At 41.0% G+C, this 14,207-nt stretch overlaps 1 protein-coding gene and 1 non-coding gene across 2 annotated transcripts; both read left to right on the top strand.

Moving 5' to 3' along the window:
* The first annotated feature begins 8,400 nt into the window (after nucleotides 1-8,400).
* Nucleotides 8,401-12,977, top strand: LOC130466266 (uncharacterized). The gene is made up of 2 exons (XM_056835029.1): nucleotides 8,401-12,236; nucleotides 12,527-12,977. The coding sequence occupies exons 1-2, from the start codon at nucleotides 11,129-11,131 to the stop codon at nucleotides 12,559-12,561; spliced, it is 1,143 nt and encodes a 380-aa protein (XP_056691007.1). The 5' UTR covers nucleotides 8,401-11,128; the 3' UTR covers nucleotides 12,562-12,977.
* LOC130466486 (U1 spliceosomal RNA) lies at nucleotides 9,815-9,975 on the top strand. Its single transcript, XR_008926711.1, has one exon. It is a non-coding gene; the product is annotated as a U1 spliceosomal RNA (small nuclear RNA).
* Nucleotides 12,978-14,207: the final 1,230 nt, after the last annotated feature.

Raw genomic sequence — 14,207 nt, 5'->3', positions numbered from 1 at the left:
GGTTCTGTTCCTCCGTTCCGACACACCGTTCCATTGTGGTGTTCCAGGAGGAGTCAATTCTGATAGAATTCCACATTCTTTCAGATGGTCATCAAATTCATAGCTCAGATATTCACCGCCTCTATCAGACCGCAGTGCCTTAATCTTCTTGCCTAATTGATTCTCTACTTCACTCTGAAATTCCTTGAATTTGTCAAAGGATTCAGACTTATGCTTCATTAGGTAGACATAACCATACCTACTGAAGTCATCAGTGAAAGTGATAAAGTAGCTGAAACCACCTCTAGCATTTGTACTCATTGGTCCACATACATCTGTATGGATTAAACCCAATAGTTCATTTGCTCTTTCTCCAACTTTAGAGAAAGGTTGCTTTGTCATTTTGCCAAGTAAACATGATTCGCATTTACCATAATCCTCTAAGTCAAATGGTTCTAGAATTCCTTCCTTTTGAAGTCTTTCTAAGCGTTTCAAGTTTATATGGCCTAATCGACAATGCCACAGATAGGTGAGATCTGAATCATCCTTTTTGGCCTTTTTGGTATTTATGTTATATACTTGTTTGTCGTGATCTAATAAATAAAGTCCATTGACTAATCTAGCAGATCCATAAAACATCTCTTTAAAATAAAACGAACAACTATTGTCTTTTATTAAAAAGGAAAATCCCTTAGCATCTAAGCAAGAAACTGAAATGATGTTTTTAGTAAGACTTGGAACATGGAAACATTCTTCCAGTTCCAAAACTAGCCCGGAGGGCAACGACAAATAGTAAGTTCCTACAGCTAATGCAGCAATCCGTGCTCCATTTCCCACTCGTAGGTCGACTTCACCCTTGCTTAACTTTCTACTTCTTCTTAGTCCCTGTGGATTGGAACATAAGTGTGAGCCACAACCTGTATCTAATACCCAAGAAGTTGAATTAGCAAGTATACAGTCTATAACGAAAATACCTGAAGATGGAACGACTGTTCCGTTCTTCTGATCTTCCTTTAGCTTCAAGCAATCTCTCTTCCAATGCCCCTTCTTCTTGCAGTAGAAGCATTCGGATTCAGAAGTGGGTTGACTGACCTTCCTCTTTGCAGATTTGGCGCCAGTTTGCTTAGTTGGGCTGGCCTTGTTGCCACCTTTCTTAGCATTCCTCTTCTTTCCAGATTTCTTGAACTTGCCCCCACGCACCATAAGCACATCCTGCTTATCACTTTTGAGCGTCTTTTCAGCGGTCTTCAGCATACCGTGAAGCTCAGTGAGCGTTTTGTCCAGACTATTCATACTGTAGTTCAGTTTGAACTGATCATACCCGCTATGAAGAGAATGGAGGATGGTGTCTATAGCCATTTCCTGAGAAAATTGCTGATCCAGCCGACTCATATTCTCAATGAGTCCAATCATTTTGAGAACATGTGGACTTACGGGCTCGCCTTTCTTAAGCTTGGTCTCAAGAATTTGCCTATGAGTCTCGAATCTTTCGACTCGAGCCAGATCTTGGAACATGTTCTTCAACTCACTGATGATTGTGAAAGCATCTGAGTTGATGAACGTTTTCTGCAGATCCGCACTCATGGTGGCGAGCATTAGACATTTCACATCCTTGTTGGCATCAATCCAACGATTGAGGGCTGCCTGAGTGACCCCGTCGCCTGCAGCTTCGGGCATCGCCTCATCTAGGACATACTCCTTTTCTTCCTGCATAAGAACTATTTGCAAGTTCCTTTGCCAGTCAAGGAAGTTTTTCCCGTTCAACTTCTCCTTTTCGAGAATTGATCGAATGTTGAATGAATTGTTGTTTGCCATATTAAAAACTACAATTGAAAAGAATAAACAAATAAATAACCATTCACAGTTTCTCTTAATAAACTTAAATTCTAGCATACATGCATAATTCAATGTTTATTAAGCATTTTATTCAAATTATGTGTTCCGGCAGGTGTGAATAAAATGATTCCAAGATCCTAAAATCATTGAAGAACTAAGCACAGTTTGTCGACTTAATCCTAGAACATCTTAGGTAAGCAAAAGCCTTTTGCTAATAGTCTAGAAACTATTCTTGGTTGATAGGTACGTCTAAGAACTTATTAGGTAAACCTATCGAATTTGCCACGACATAAAAGGACTCCTTACTTATATCGTTGAGTTTCACCAAAACTAACATGTACTCACAATTATTTGTGTACCTTGCCCCTTTAGGACCAATAAGTAACACCTCGCTGAGCGAAAACTATTACTAGATTGATGTAAAGGATATCCAAGCAAGTGTATATTTTGGCATGGCACCTTTTAACTCAATTTTTAAGTTTGGAACTTAAGGCTCTTACTATGTTGGTTAGATTTTAAGTGAACTAAAATCCTTAATCATGCAACATAATCAAGCTTTTGATCTCATGCATTTTAAGACATATTTAAAACAATAAATAACTTAAAACATGCATAAGATATTTGTGATCTAGTATGGCCCGACTTCATCTTGAAGCTTTGACTTCAAAGTCCGTCTTGAAAATCTCCGTGGGAGGCACCATTTTCTTCAAATAGGATAAGCTATAAATTACAACTATTTGATGGTTCGCAGACCATATTTGAATTGAAAAACAACTTTGGTACTTTAGACCAATTACATTCAAATTAATGGTACGCAGACCATATTTTCTATCCTATTTGGGCCATACTAGTCACTTCATAACCTGCAAAACAGTACATATACAATATATACCATTCACCCATTCATTATCATGAATGGCCCACATAGCTGGTTATTAAAACACATTATGCATCACGTAAACATTTGCAGCAATTAATCAAGGGCACCAATAATCTACCAATTATTCAGTCCTTATTAATTCTAATCAAGTTGTTTTAACCTTAAGGATTTGTAGACCTAATCAAGAGTTTATGACTAAAAAGCGCTCCCACTTAAACCAATAAATTTATATGCTTTACTAATTTTAAACATAAAAATGTATTTCTAGTCTAACCGGAAACATACAAATTTAATTAAAATTTAAAGCTCATATAAATTTATAATTGAATCCAAAAAGTTTAATTTAATTTCAGTCGTATTTAAATTAATTCATGATTTTAATTTTAGTAAAATAATTAGAATAAATAACATTTATTATAATTACAATATTCAAAATTAAAATCCAAGAAAATAATTTAAATTATTAATTTTAAAATTAATTAAAATTACGTGAACTGGAATTTTCAAATTAAACATTCAAAACGATCTTTAATCGTAACGCAAACACCCTACGCGTTGCACGCCCATGGGCCGCACGCACACAGCCATTGCTGGCCATGTGCGCGCAGCCCATGCGCTCGTCGCATAGCTGCTGCATCCCCATCGCAAGCCTGCGCACGCATTGGTGCTCGCTGCGCGCGCCAGCGCTCATCGCACGCGAGCTATCGCTCGCAGTGCGCGCGCGACATCGCTCGCTGGGCGCGCCACATCGCTCGCTGGGCGCGCGAGCCATCGCTCGCTGGGCGCGCGACATCGCTCGCTGGGCGCGCGACATCGCTCGCTGGGCGGGCGACATCGCTCGCTGTGCGCGCGAGCAATGCTGGGCGCAGCGCTCGTGGCACGCGAGCTTGCGCTCGCTGCGCGCGAGGCTGCGCGCTCTTGTGCGAGGCAGCGCGCGTTGTGGCGCAGCTCGCTTGCTGCCCACACGCGACTGCCTTGGCTCGCTCTTCGCCCATGCCCATTCGTTCATTGCTCGTGGCACACGACACAAGGCAGGGCTGCTGCCTTGTGCTCGTGCACTACGCCCTTGCTCATTGCATTCGTGCCGCACGGGCGACGAGCTCCCTTGCTCGTCGTCGCATGCCCGCATTATACAACACCCCTTAAGGGTAACACGAAGCGTCCATTGCTTTGTGCGTGCAAGTTATATGAACGAATCGCTTAAAAAATTTAAAATTTATAAAATTAATGACAAATTAATAAATATTATTAATTTCATAATTTTAGGGCGAAAAATCGAAAATTTATTATCCAATTGATTTCCGATTGTTATGGATTCAAGTCTAGGTCATAAAAATTTAAAATTTATCATAAATTTACAATTTTTATGGTGGTTTTTAATCATAGGTTTCTAATTAAATTACAATTAATTATGAAAATCAAATTAATTCTAAATTATTCTAATTTTCAACAAATTAATCATAATTACAAATTAGATTGCATAATTAACAAGACTAGGCATTCAAACTTGTTAAATGTATGCAGTAGGTCAATCAAAAATTCAAGATTTATCAACAAGAATCGCAAATATTTAATTTAACATCTTAAATTTACGAAATTTTGCATTCGAAAAACTAAAACCTTCGAAAAGTCATAGTTAGGATTCGAATTTGAGAATTCTGGGTTCGGCGTTTTTAGGTTACCCGGTTCGAAAAGGGGATAAGTTTGCGTCCCGTGGTCGCAAATGTGTGTTTTTAGGTTACCCGTTTGGCAGGAAGGGATGGCAACTGTACGACCTAAAGACACATGAGTTTTTTGTCTCACGGGATGTTAAATTTCAGGAACGGATGTTTCCATTTGCAGACACGTCGACTATGTCGCCTGCAATACATGATGGTGATGGGGTGATTGCCCAGTGGGGTTTGGATGAGAGTGGGACTGGGTGTGCTCAGGAGGTGTCGCCTGCAGGTGACAATGAGGAGGTGTCGTCGCCTGCGGGTGACACGGAGGAGGTGTCGTCGTCGCCTGCGGGTGACACGGAGGAGGTCTTGTCGCCTGTGAGGGAGGAACAACAACATGATGCACCTAGTCGAGTGGAGTCAGACGTCGTCTCATCAACGACAGGTGTGGATGAGACGACGGGTAGTGATGAGAGTGAGAAAAGGCAGTCTGTGGAGGATACGGAGTTAGGAAGGGGGAAGCGTGTGAAGTTTCCGTCGACAAAACTGAAAGATTGTGTGATACATACAATACGGGAAAAATATAGTACTTCCGACAAAACACCTACGGCATCACCACCCTCAGGTACTCCTTATCCTATCACATATTTTGTTAATTATGAGCGTTTTTCGTCAAAGCACAGGCATTATATAGCATCATTGCAAGAAAGGCAGGTTCCTAAGAGTTTTAAACAAGCGATGCAGCATGAGGGGTGGCGTCAAGCAATGGCTGCTGAAATCGACGCGTTGGAGGAACAGGTGACATGGACGTTGGAAAAATTACCGGAAGGGAAGAAAGCACTGGGGAGTAAATGGGTGTATACTGAGAAGCGTGATGAGGATGAGAATTTGTTGAGACTGAAGGCCTGATTGGTATGTCTGGGGAATCATCAGGAGGAAGGGTTGGATTATAATGAGACGTTTGCTCCCGTCGCGAAGATGGATACAGTTCGGACTTTCCTAGCTGTCGCAGTTGTCAAACAGTGGGACGTGCATCAGATGGACGTCCACAACGCTTTCTTGCATGGTGACTTAGACGAAGAGATCTATATGAAGATTCCTCCTGGATTTCAGAAGAATAATTCTGACAAGGTGTGTCGAATGAGAAAGTCGTTGTATGGGTTGAAACAAGCACCTAGATGTTGGTTCCAGAAGTTGTCGACTACACAGACGCACTATGGCTTTCGACATTCCCTGTCGGATTATTCGCTCTTTACCCTGTCTAAAGGTACGTTGCAGCTGAGTGTGCTCATCTATGTGGACGACATGATTGTCGTAGGCAATAATAAGGTTGCTCTTGAGAGTTTTAAGGCGTACTTGAGGGAGTGCTTTAAAATGAAAGATCTCGGGACTCTGAAGTACTTTCTTGGGTTAGAGGTGGCACGCAGTAGTCAGGGGTTCTATGTGTGTCAGAGAAAATATGCTCTCGACATCATCTCAGAGGCTGGATTGTTGGGAGCAAAGCCTGTGGACTTTCCTATGGAACAGAATCATAAGTTGGCATTGGCAGATGGGCCAGATCTGTCCGATGGTGAGCAGTATAGGCAACTGATCGGACGTCTGGTTTATTTGGCTGTCACACGGCCAGACGTCGCCTACTCCGTACATGTATTATCCCAATTCATGCAAGCACCAAAGGAGGCACATTGGGAAGCAGCTTTGCGAGTCGTGAGATACTTGAAGAAGTGTCCGGGACAAGGTATATTACTTCGGTCGGACAGTGCGTTGCAGTTGGAGGGTGTTAGGTTATGATACATATGACAATTCATAAATCATGCGGAAAAAACCATAAAGCCAGGAAAACATATTATTTACACATAATCATTTAGCATAGTTTAGATGCATACTCTTTGTTGCGTGCCTTCCCTAGCTGCGCCCGAACCGAACAAGAACAAGTCTTTAGGACTCCAAGTGTCGTCCCTCCGTAGATAGTCCACAGCACGTCCGGATCCGCCTTAAGATTGACCAACTAGAATCGCCCTTAAGGTACTATTATTTTCGGCACTTTATAGGCAAATGTGTGACTGAATTTTTCTCTCAAAAACTCACTTTGAATACTTTTAAACTCGTTATAAATTGTGAGCCCTAGCCTCATATTTATAGGGGTATGGAAAGGGAATCGAAATCCTACTCAGATACAAATTAATTAAACCTAGAATCCTACAAGAACTCTAATTTAATTAATTTATCAAATAGAATTAGGAATTTAATCATTAACCGAACTCTGCATGTTTTAGGAAACGTGCACGAACACAAACACTTGCACACACACGCACGGCAGCCACGATGGGCCCCCATGCGTGCGCGCGAGCAGCAGCCCACGCAGCGCCCGCGCGCGCTGCGCGCTGCGCGTGCTGTGCGCGCTGCGCAGCCTGCTGGGCCTGGCCTTGCGCTGGGCCTGGCGTGGCTGTTTGTGCGGCGCGCTTGGCTTGCTGGGCGATGGCCTGGCTTCGTGCTGGGCCTCGTCCGGCAGGCCTCGTCCGATGCTTATTCGTACGATGCGCTTCCGATTAAATTTTCCGATTCCGGAATTCATTTCCGATACGAACAATATTTAATATTTCCGATTCCGGAATTAATTTCCGTTTCGAACAAATATTTAATATTTCCGTTTCCGGAATTATTTTCCGATTCCGGTAATATTTCCGATTCTGACAATATTTCTGTTTCCGGCAATATTTCCGATTCTGGCAATATTTCCATTTCCGATAATATTTTCCGATACGTACCATGTTTCCGTTTCCGGCAACATCTACGACTTGGATAATATTTATATTTCCGATACGATCCATATTTCCGTTTCCGGCAATATCATCGTTTCCGGAGTATTCATTTCTTGCCTGTGACGATCTTAGCTCCCACTGAAACCAAGATCCGTCGGTTCCGAATATTCATAGATGGAGTATTTAATGCCATTAAATACTTGATCCGTTTACGTACTATTTGTGTGACCCTACGGGTTCAGTCAAGAGTAAGCTGTGGATTAATATCATTAATTCCACTTGAACTGAAGCGGCCTCTAGCTAGGCATTCAGCTCACTTGATCTCACTGAATTATTAACTTGTTAATTAATACTGAACCGCATTTATTAGACTTAACATAGAATGCATACTTGGACCAAGGGCATTATTTCCTTCAGAGGGGTGGTGCGATTCAGATTGGGCAGGTTGTCCAATGACGCGTCGGCCGGTGACTGGATGGTTTGTGTTACTTGGGATGTCGCCAGTTTCTTGGAAGACCAAGAAACAACATAATGTTTCTCGGTCGTCTGCTGAGGCAGAATATCGCTCGATGGCAGCTCTGACGTGTGAATTGAAGTGGTTGAAACAACTCCTACGCGACTTGGGGGTGACGCGCGACCAAGGTATGAGGATGTACTGCGACAGTCAGTCTGCGTTGCATATCGCACAGAATCCGGTGTTTCATGAAAGGACAAAACACATCGAGTCAGATTGTCATTTCATTCGAGATGCAATCGAGGAAGGGGTCATCAGTCCGTCGTATGTGTCGATGAAAGTTCAGTTAGCAGATATCTTCACTAAAGCGTTGGGGAAGGCGCAATTTGAGTTTTTTTTGAACAAGATGGGCATTCGAGATCTTCATGCTCCACCTTGAAGGGGGATGTTAAGATAGAATATGTTAGATATTATTCTGTGAATATTTTGTAGAGTCCTAACTAGGGTTTAGGTAATGAGTTGTACTATATATACGCGTGTTATTAATGAGAAGGATACGAGGTTACACAATATTTGACATTATCAGAAGATCCATTTCTATATTTAATCTCACACCACCAGTTTGAATGTTGAAACCCTCACCTCTTTGATGTATCATATTACCAATTGGATCACATGTTAACAACGGTGAATCCCTATTGTGGTATATCTTTAGATCAATGTTTTCACGTGATTAATCAATGTAAAGACGAGCTTAATTGGTCGGTTTGCCAATTGGTCGAACCTATATTTTGTATTGTAGCTTTTACAGTAGACAAAGTTGTGATTCTTGTTAGAAATGCCTGTCAAGATTGGTTTGTAGCTAAACATTTAGGTAATAGTTTAATGGTCCAAAGGGAGTTGGTCCCCTCCTCCTCATAACTATGTAAAGCTAAACTTTGATGGTTTGAAATTAAAAGATGAAAGGTCGACTCTATGCTTTGTGTTAAGGGACGACTCTGGAAAGTTAATGTTGACGGATTTTGAGGTTGTAGTTTCATGCTGAAGCGCCAACCATGGAGAGGGTACGGTATCATGGTGTCAAAGTTTACAGGGCTCTCTAATTTAATTATGAAGGCAACCACCAGACATTAACAATTTCATTCAAAAGGTGCAGAACGTCATTAGTGACGCGATATGAATCCGCCGTGTTAATTTTAAGATTTTCGAGGTGAGTTATTGGTTTCAAGAGGTGATTAGGACGCACACTTGTGCGTAATAAAAGACACTATGTTCGTCACTTACTTAGAGTTTTGAAATTTTCGATACTGGTTTGTTGTTAATCATATGAGTTATGTTTATATTAGGAGTTAACAAGTCTTCTTCCTTTATATATAAAAAAGTACAATTTGTTGGAGGCTTGGAATGCATATGAATAGTAACTTCAATTTCCATAGTTGAAATTGCCGTTTTATATAGTAGAGTTTTTTCAAGGGAAAAGGATGAGCATGTGCGTGTTTTTTTTTACACTATAAAACCAAACATTAATACTCAATTAACAAAACAATCCGATTATCAGCCTATCCATCCCCATATTTTGATAAACTTCATTTTCCCTTTTATAATATTGTCATGGAAGTTGGTTATTTTAACTAATACTCCCTCCGTTCCTTAATACTCGCACCGGTTTGACTGGTGTGGAGTTTAAGATATTTGAATTGACTTATTAATTTAATATGTGTTAGTTGATAGTGAAGTATTTTATTAATATAGTTAATGGGAAATGTGTAAGGAGTTGGGAGTGGTGAGTGGGGAATGTGAATTTTTAAATGATTTTTTGTAGATAGTGAGGGTGTAGGTGGGGTAGTAGGTAAGTGAGAGAAATAATATAATATTGGTATGAATTTTCCATTTATAGAAGTGGTGCAAGTATTAAGGGACGGCCCGAAAAGGAAAGCGGTGCGAGTATTAAGGGACGGAGGGAGTAACCATGTAGACGCCCCATAGGCTGTCAAATCGGGTCATCGGTCGGTTACAACAAGTATAAACGGTTCGGGTATAATCGAATAATGTTTTGTACGGGGGACATTGTGCTCATGCTTGATTGAATGTATAATCTTTTTATCCGAGTCACTTCGGTTTTTGTTGGATGTCTGCCAGATCGTTTTACTTTTTTACAACCTTTACTACAAATATCCCACCTCGGAAAATCACAATTCTTACAAAATAAAACTAGTATAAAATAGAAGAGTGAATAATGTAGCACTTACTTACCTGGACGAGGTCTATGGACGATCAATAAGGCTCATGGCCTAGGCTGATGGCTTCCATTACACTTAGGAAGGGCATCAGCCTAAGATCTCCCCAAGTGGGAGAGTTCTACGTCATAATTTGTGATAGTGAGGGCCTGCGTTCGCGCGGCCCTTGTCTAATTCGATTCTTTAAATTTCAGTTTGTTTTGAAAATGTCAAAACATATTATCCAGGTACTGGATTTCGTTAGAGTGAAAGGTAAGACGTAAGAACATCGTAGTATTATAGTTTGTGCTAGTGGGGGCCTGCGTTCGCGCGGCCCTCGTCTAATCAATTCTTAGAATATTTTGGAAAATGTCAAAGCATATTATTTCTTGTAATGCATTTTTGTAAAAATGAAAGGCAAGTAGGAACATCTATTGTAATGATCATATGCATGTAATTGATGATAAAAAGCTAAGGAATGATCATGATATGGCTGGCTTGCGCCGTTGCTAGACTTGATTAGAATTGTGGGAAGGTGAAGAATTCACCAAAGGTCATAATTGATGAAGAGTCCGTACCGGTACCGTTCTCTTTCATTTGCTTCTTAGCACTAACGATTTTTAGGTTATAAAGACCAACTATTGAAGCAGCTTGGTCTCCCTTAATTTTCTTATTTAGGTGGGAAAGCATGTTTTGAGTTACTAATTAACTTATTGTATCTTAAAATTATAAAGACCAAAAGCATAATATCACAGAGAATTTTCAATCAAGGAGAAGGTGAAAGTAGGACTTTGGAGAGGAGTTTATAATCTAAAGCCTTATATCTCGTACGAAATTAAATCAAATTGTCAGCGATGATGAAATTAAGAAAATTCATGGTGATATTATATGGCGATCAATCTCGATTTATACTCCCTTGGTCAGTCACTTCTTACATTTATCACAATGCTTGCACAAATAATTATCAAACTTTAATCCCAAGTCAATCAAATTAGAAAACCATATCTCATAACTCTGCACAATTCACACTTGCGTACGTAGTATTATTATTAGGGCTTTGTATATATTATGTATTTTGGGCTTTAATAGACTAAGCTTGTAATTAGTATATTAGGTCTAGGAAAGCCCGTGGCTAATACTGTAGTATATAATGCTACTTCCTGTGCAATACAAACTCAAGGAAATTAATAACCCTAACAAACTTGTCATGGTATCGGAACTAGCAGCCTAGCAAACCCTATCATCTCAAAACAATTTTTTTTTTCCTCGCCTATTTTTTAACAACAGTCGTTTACCAACAGAAATTTGCAGTTGCACCTGCGCTTTCTTGCTATCAATTTCTCATGGACAACGACGGTAAAATCGATCCCGCTTCTCCATATTACCTGAGTTCTGGAGATCAACCGGGGATTATTATCACTCATGTATTGTTACGGGGTGGGAATAACTACATGGCGTGGGCTCGGGCTATGCAACTCTCGCTACAGTCACGCCGAAAATTTGTGTTTGTTAATGGAACAATCACACAACCTACGGAGAAAAAGAAGCAACTTGATTGGGTCACGGTTAATTCTATGCTTGTCTCATGGATGTTGAGGAGTATGGAGTCCAAAATCGCTGCATCTATTCCCTTTCATGATAATGCTAATTACTTAGCCAAGAAATATGGCATTGCAAACGGACCTCGACTACAGCAGCTTCGTGGCGATATTGTGACGTGCAAGCAAGGCAAGGGCATGTCCATGGAAGACTATTACACAACTCTTATGGGTTTGTATGACGACTTGGTTCAATTCAAACCGTTACGTGCTTGTGAATGTGGAAATTGTTCCTGTAATATGGCTGGGAAGGTTGAGGAGGATCGAGACGAAGAGATTTTGCATCAATTTTTGATTGGGGTTGATGATGAACTCTATGCTACAGTACGCACTAACCTCCTTTCTAGGGTCCCTTTACCAACATTAGATGAAGCATACCTAGCATTTGAACAAGAGGAGCGCTCTAGGGATATTGCACACTCTCACGCGGTGAAGGAACAGGTTCAAACACAATCAATCTTCGCTGTACAAGCTGACCATCCCAAGGGTCGTACTGAGAGGCCCGACAAGTCACAACTGACTTGTACTCATTGCAAGCGTGACGGTCATGACAATAGTACATGCTTCAAACTTCATGGCTACCCGGAGTGGTACGAAGAAATGCGGGCTCGTCGTACTCGGGGAGGTCCTGTTCGGTCTAGTTCAGTTCCCGGGGTAGTAGCTCGTGGTCGTGCTGCTCCAGCTAGAGCGAATGCCATCTCTGGCAGTGTTGCAGGGGAGAGTAGCGTCCCTTCGGGTGCAGCAGGCAGCAGTATTCCAGTAGCTAATATGGAATATTCCCCTGCTCAAGTTCAAGCTATTTTAACCCTCCTTAATAATAATAATACTAGTTCACAATTGGATAAAATGACAGGTGAATGTTCTGCCTACCCTTGGATTATAGACACGGGTGCGTCCCGTCATGTCACGGGCGATGCTTCCCGTTTGATAAATATTCAATCTATTACTGCTTCTCCTCTTGGGTTACCAGATGGAAATCATCCTTTTGCTACCAAGGAGGGTCGTGCAGTTCTCTCTCGGGATTTAATTCTTGACAATGTTTTATTTGTTCCTAAATTACAATGCAATTTAATATCGGTGTCGCAATTAATTGATGATTCTAATTGTTTTGTTCAATTCACAAACTCTCTTTGTGCTATACAGGACCAACGTTCGGGGCTCCTGATTGGAGCCGGTGAACGGAAAGATGGACTCTATTATTTCCGAGGGATTCCTACAGTGTGTGCGGTGACCGTTCCTGAAGTATCTACATTTGAGCTATGGCATCGTCGTTTGGGGCATCCGTCTGATAGAGTTCTCAAGTTAGTTTCCGCAATTAAGAATTGTCCGAGTAATGTTGCAAAGAAATTAAATAAGGCATGTGGAATTTGTCCACAAGCTAAACAACATCGTGATAGTTTTCCTGTTAGTGATAGCAAGGCTAGTAGAATGTTTGAATTAATACATTGTGATTTATGGGGGCGCAATTCTATTCCCTCTACAAGTGGTGCACATTATTTTTTGACATTGGTAGATGACTTTTCTAGAGCAGTTTTGGTGTATTTATTGTATTCAAAAATAGAAGTTTATAAAGTTTTTCGTTCTTTCTTTGCCATGATTGAACGTCAATTTGAAACTAATGTCAAATTTGTTAGGAGTGATAATGGTACAGAATTCAAATGTATGTTGTATTTTCAAACTTCTTGTGTTGGTACTCCACAACAAAATGGTCGTGTAGAACGAAAACACCAACACATTCTTAACGTTGGTCGAGCTTTGATGTTTGAGGGTAATCTACCTATTTCTCTTTGGGGCGAATGCATTTTGGGTGCTGTTTATTTAATTAATCGTACTCCTTCAGGTTTGTTGCAAAACAAAACTCTATTTGAGGTTTTATTTGGCAAAGAACCCGAATTAGATAATCTGCGTATTTTTGGTTGTTTGAGTTATGCATTTAATCAAAAATCTAAGGGACACAAATTTGCTTCTCGGAGTCGGAAATGTGCATTTGTCGGTTATCCCAATGGAAAAAAGGGGTGAAAAATGTACGATATGGAAACAGGTCAAATTTTTGTGTCTCGTGATGTTAAATTTCATGAAAATGAATTTCCGTTTGCTGTTGATAATGTTGGAATAATGGGGGATGACACTGGAATTTGTACTGAAAATATAGTTTTGGATGATTAGGAACATATTTTGGAAAATAATGTTGAAGCTCTTGGGGAAGTTGAGACCGCAGGAGAGGTGTGGCAAACTGATCCAGCCCACGGTGAAGCTGCGGGGCAGTCTGCTTATGTTGAGCAGCTCCTCACAAATCAACCCCAAGCCCACGGTGAGTCATCACCTACACCAAATCCTTGTCCCCTTGTCCCTTTGTCCACTCCTTGTCCCCTTGTCCCCTTGTCTCCTACAGCTGGCCCACATGGATCACCTTTGTTCCAACATGCTCCCATTACTCCTACACAGGAGTCCGTGTCAGCCTCTCCAATTGGACATCAAGCCCAAACAACTCCTCAAGAGTTGGGCGATCCACATTTGTTAGATGACGCTCCACTTGGTTTGGGAAAAGGCTTTCGTCTCAAACGTCCTTCTGTTAAACTCAAGGATTATGTTGCACACACTGTACAAGCACCGAGTCCATCTTCCTCCACTAGCTCCTCAGGTACTCCATATCCTCTAGCACATTTTGTGAATTGTAATAAATTTTCAATACGACACCGTATATTTCTTGCAGCTGTGATTGCAGGACTTGAGCCGAAAACTTTTAATGAGGCAATGAAAGATCCCGGTTGGAGGGAGGCATTGCAAAAAGAAATTGGGGCGCTTGAGGACAACGAGACTTGGG

Source organism: Spinacia oleracea, chromosome 1 (genome assembly GCF_020520425.1).
Source record: "Spinacia oleracea cultivar Varoflay chromosome 1, BTI_SOV_V1, whole genome shotgun sequence".
Taxonomy (NCBI): domain Eukaryota; kingdom Viridiplantae; phylum Streptophyta; class Magnoliopsida; order Caryophyllales; family Amaranthaceae; genus Spinacia; species Spinacia oleracea.
The sequence above is the reverse complement of the archived record's forward strand: the minus strand, read 5'-3'. Positions and strand labels throughout refer to the sequence as shown.

Bases quoted from the DNA above. Each gene is read 5' to 3' on its own strand.
- LOC130466266 (XM_056835029.1), top strand. From the start codon at position 11,129: ATGGACAACGACGGTAAAATCGATCCCGCTTCTCCATATTACCTGAGT. The intron at 12,237-12,526 runs GTGAATGTTCTG...TGTGCTATACAG, and splicing joins ACAATTGGATAAAATGACAG to GACCAACGTTCGGGGCTCCT.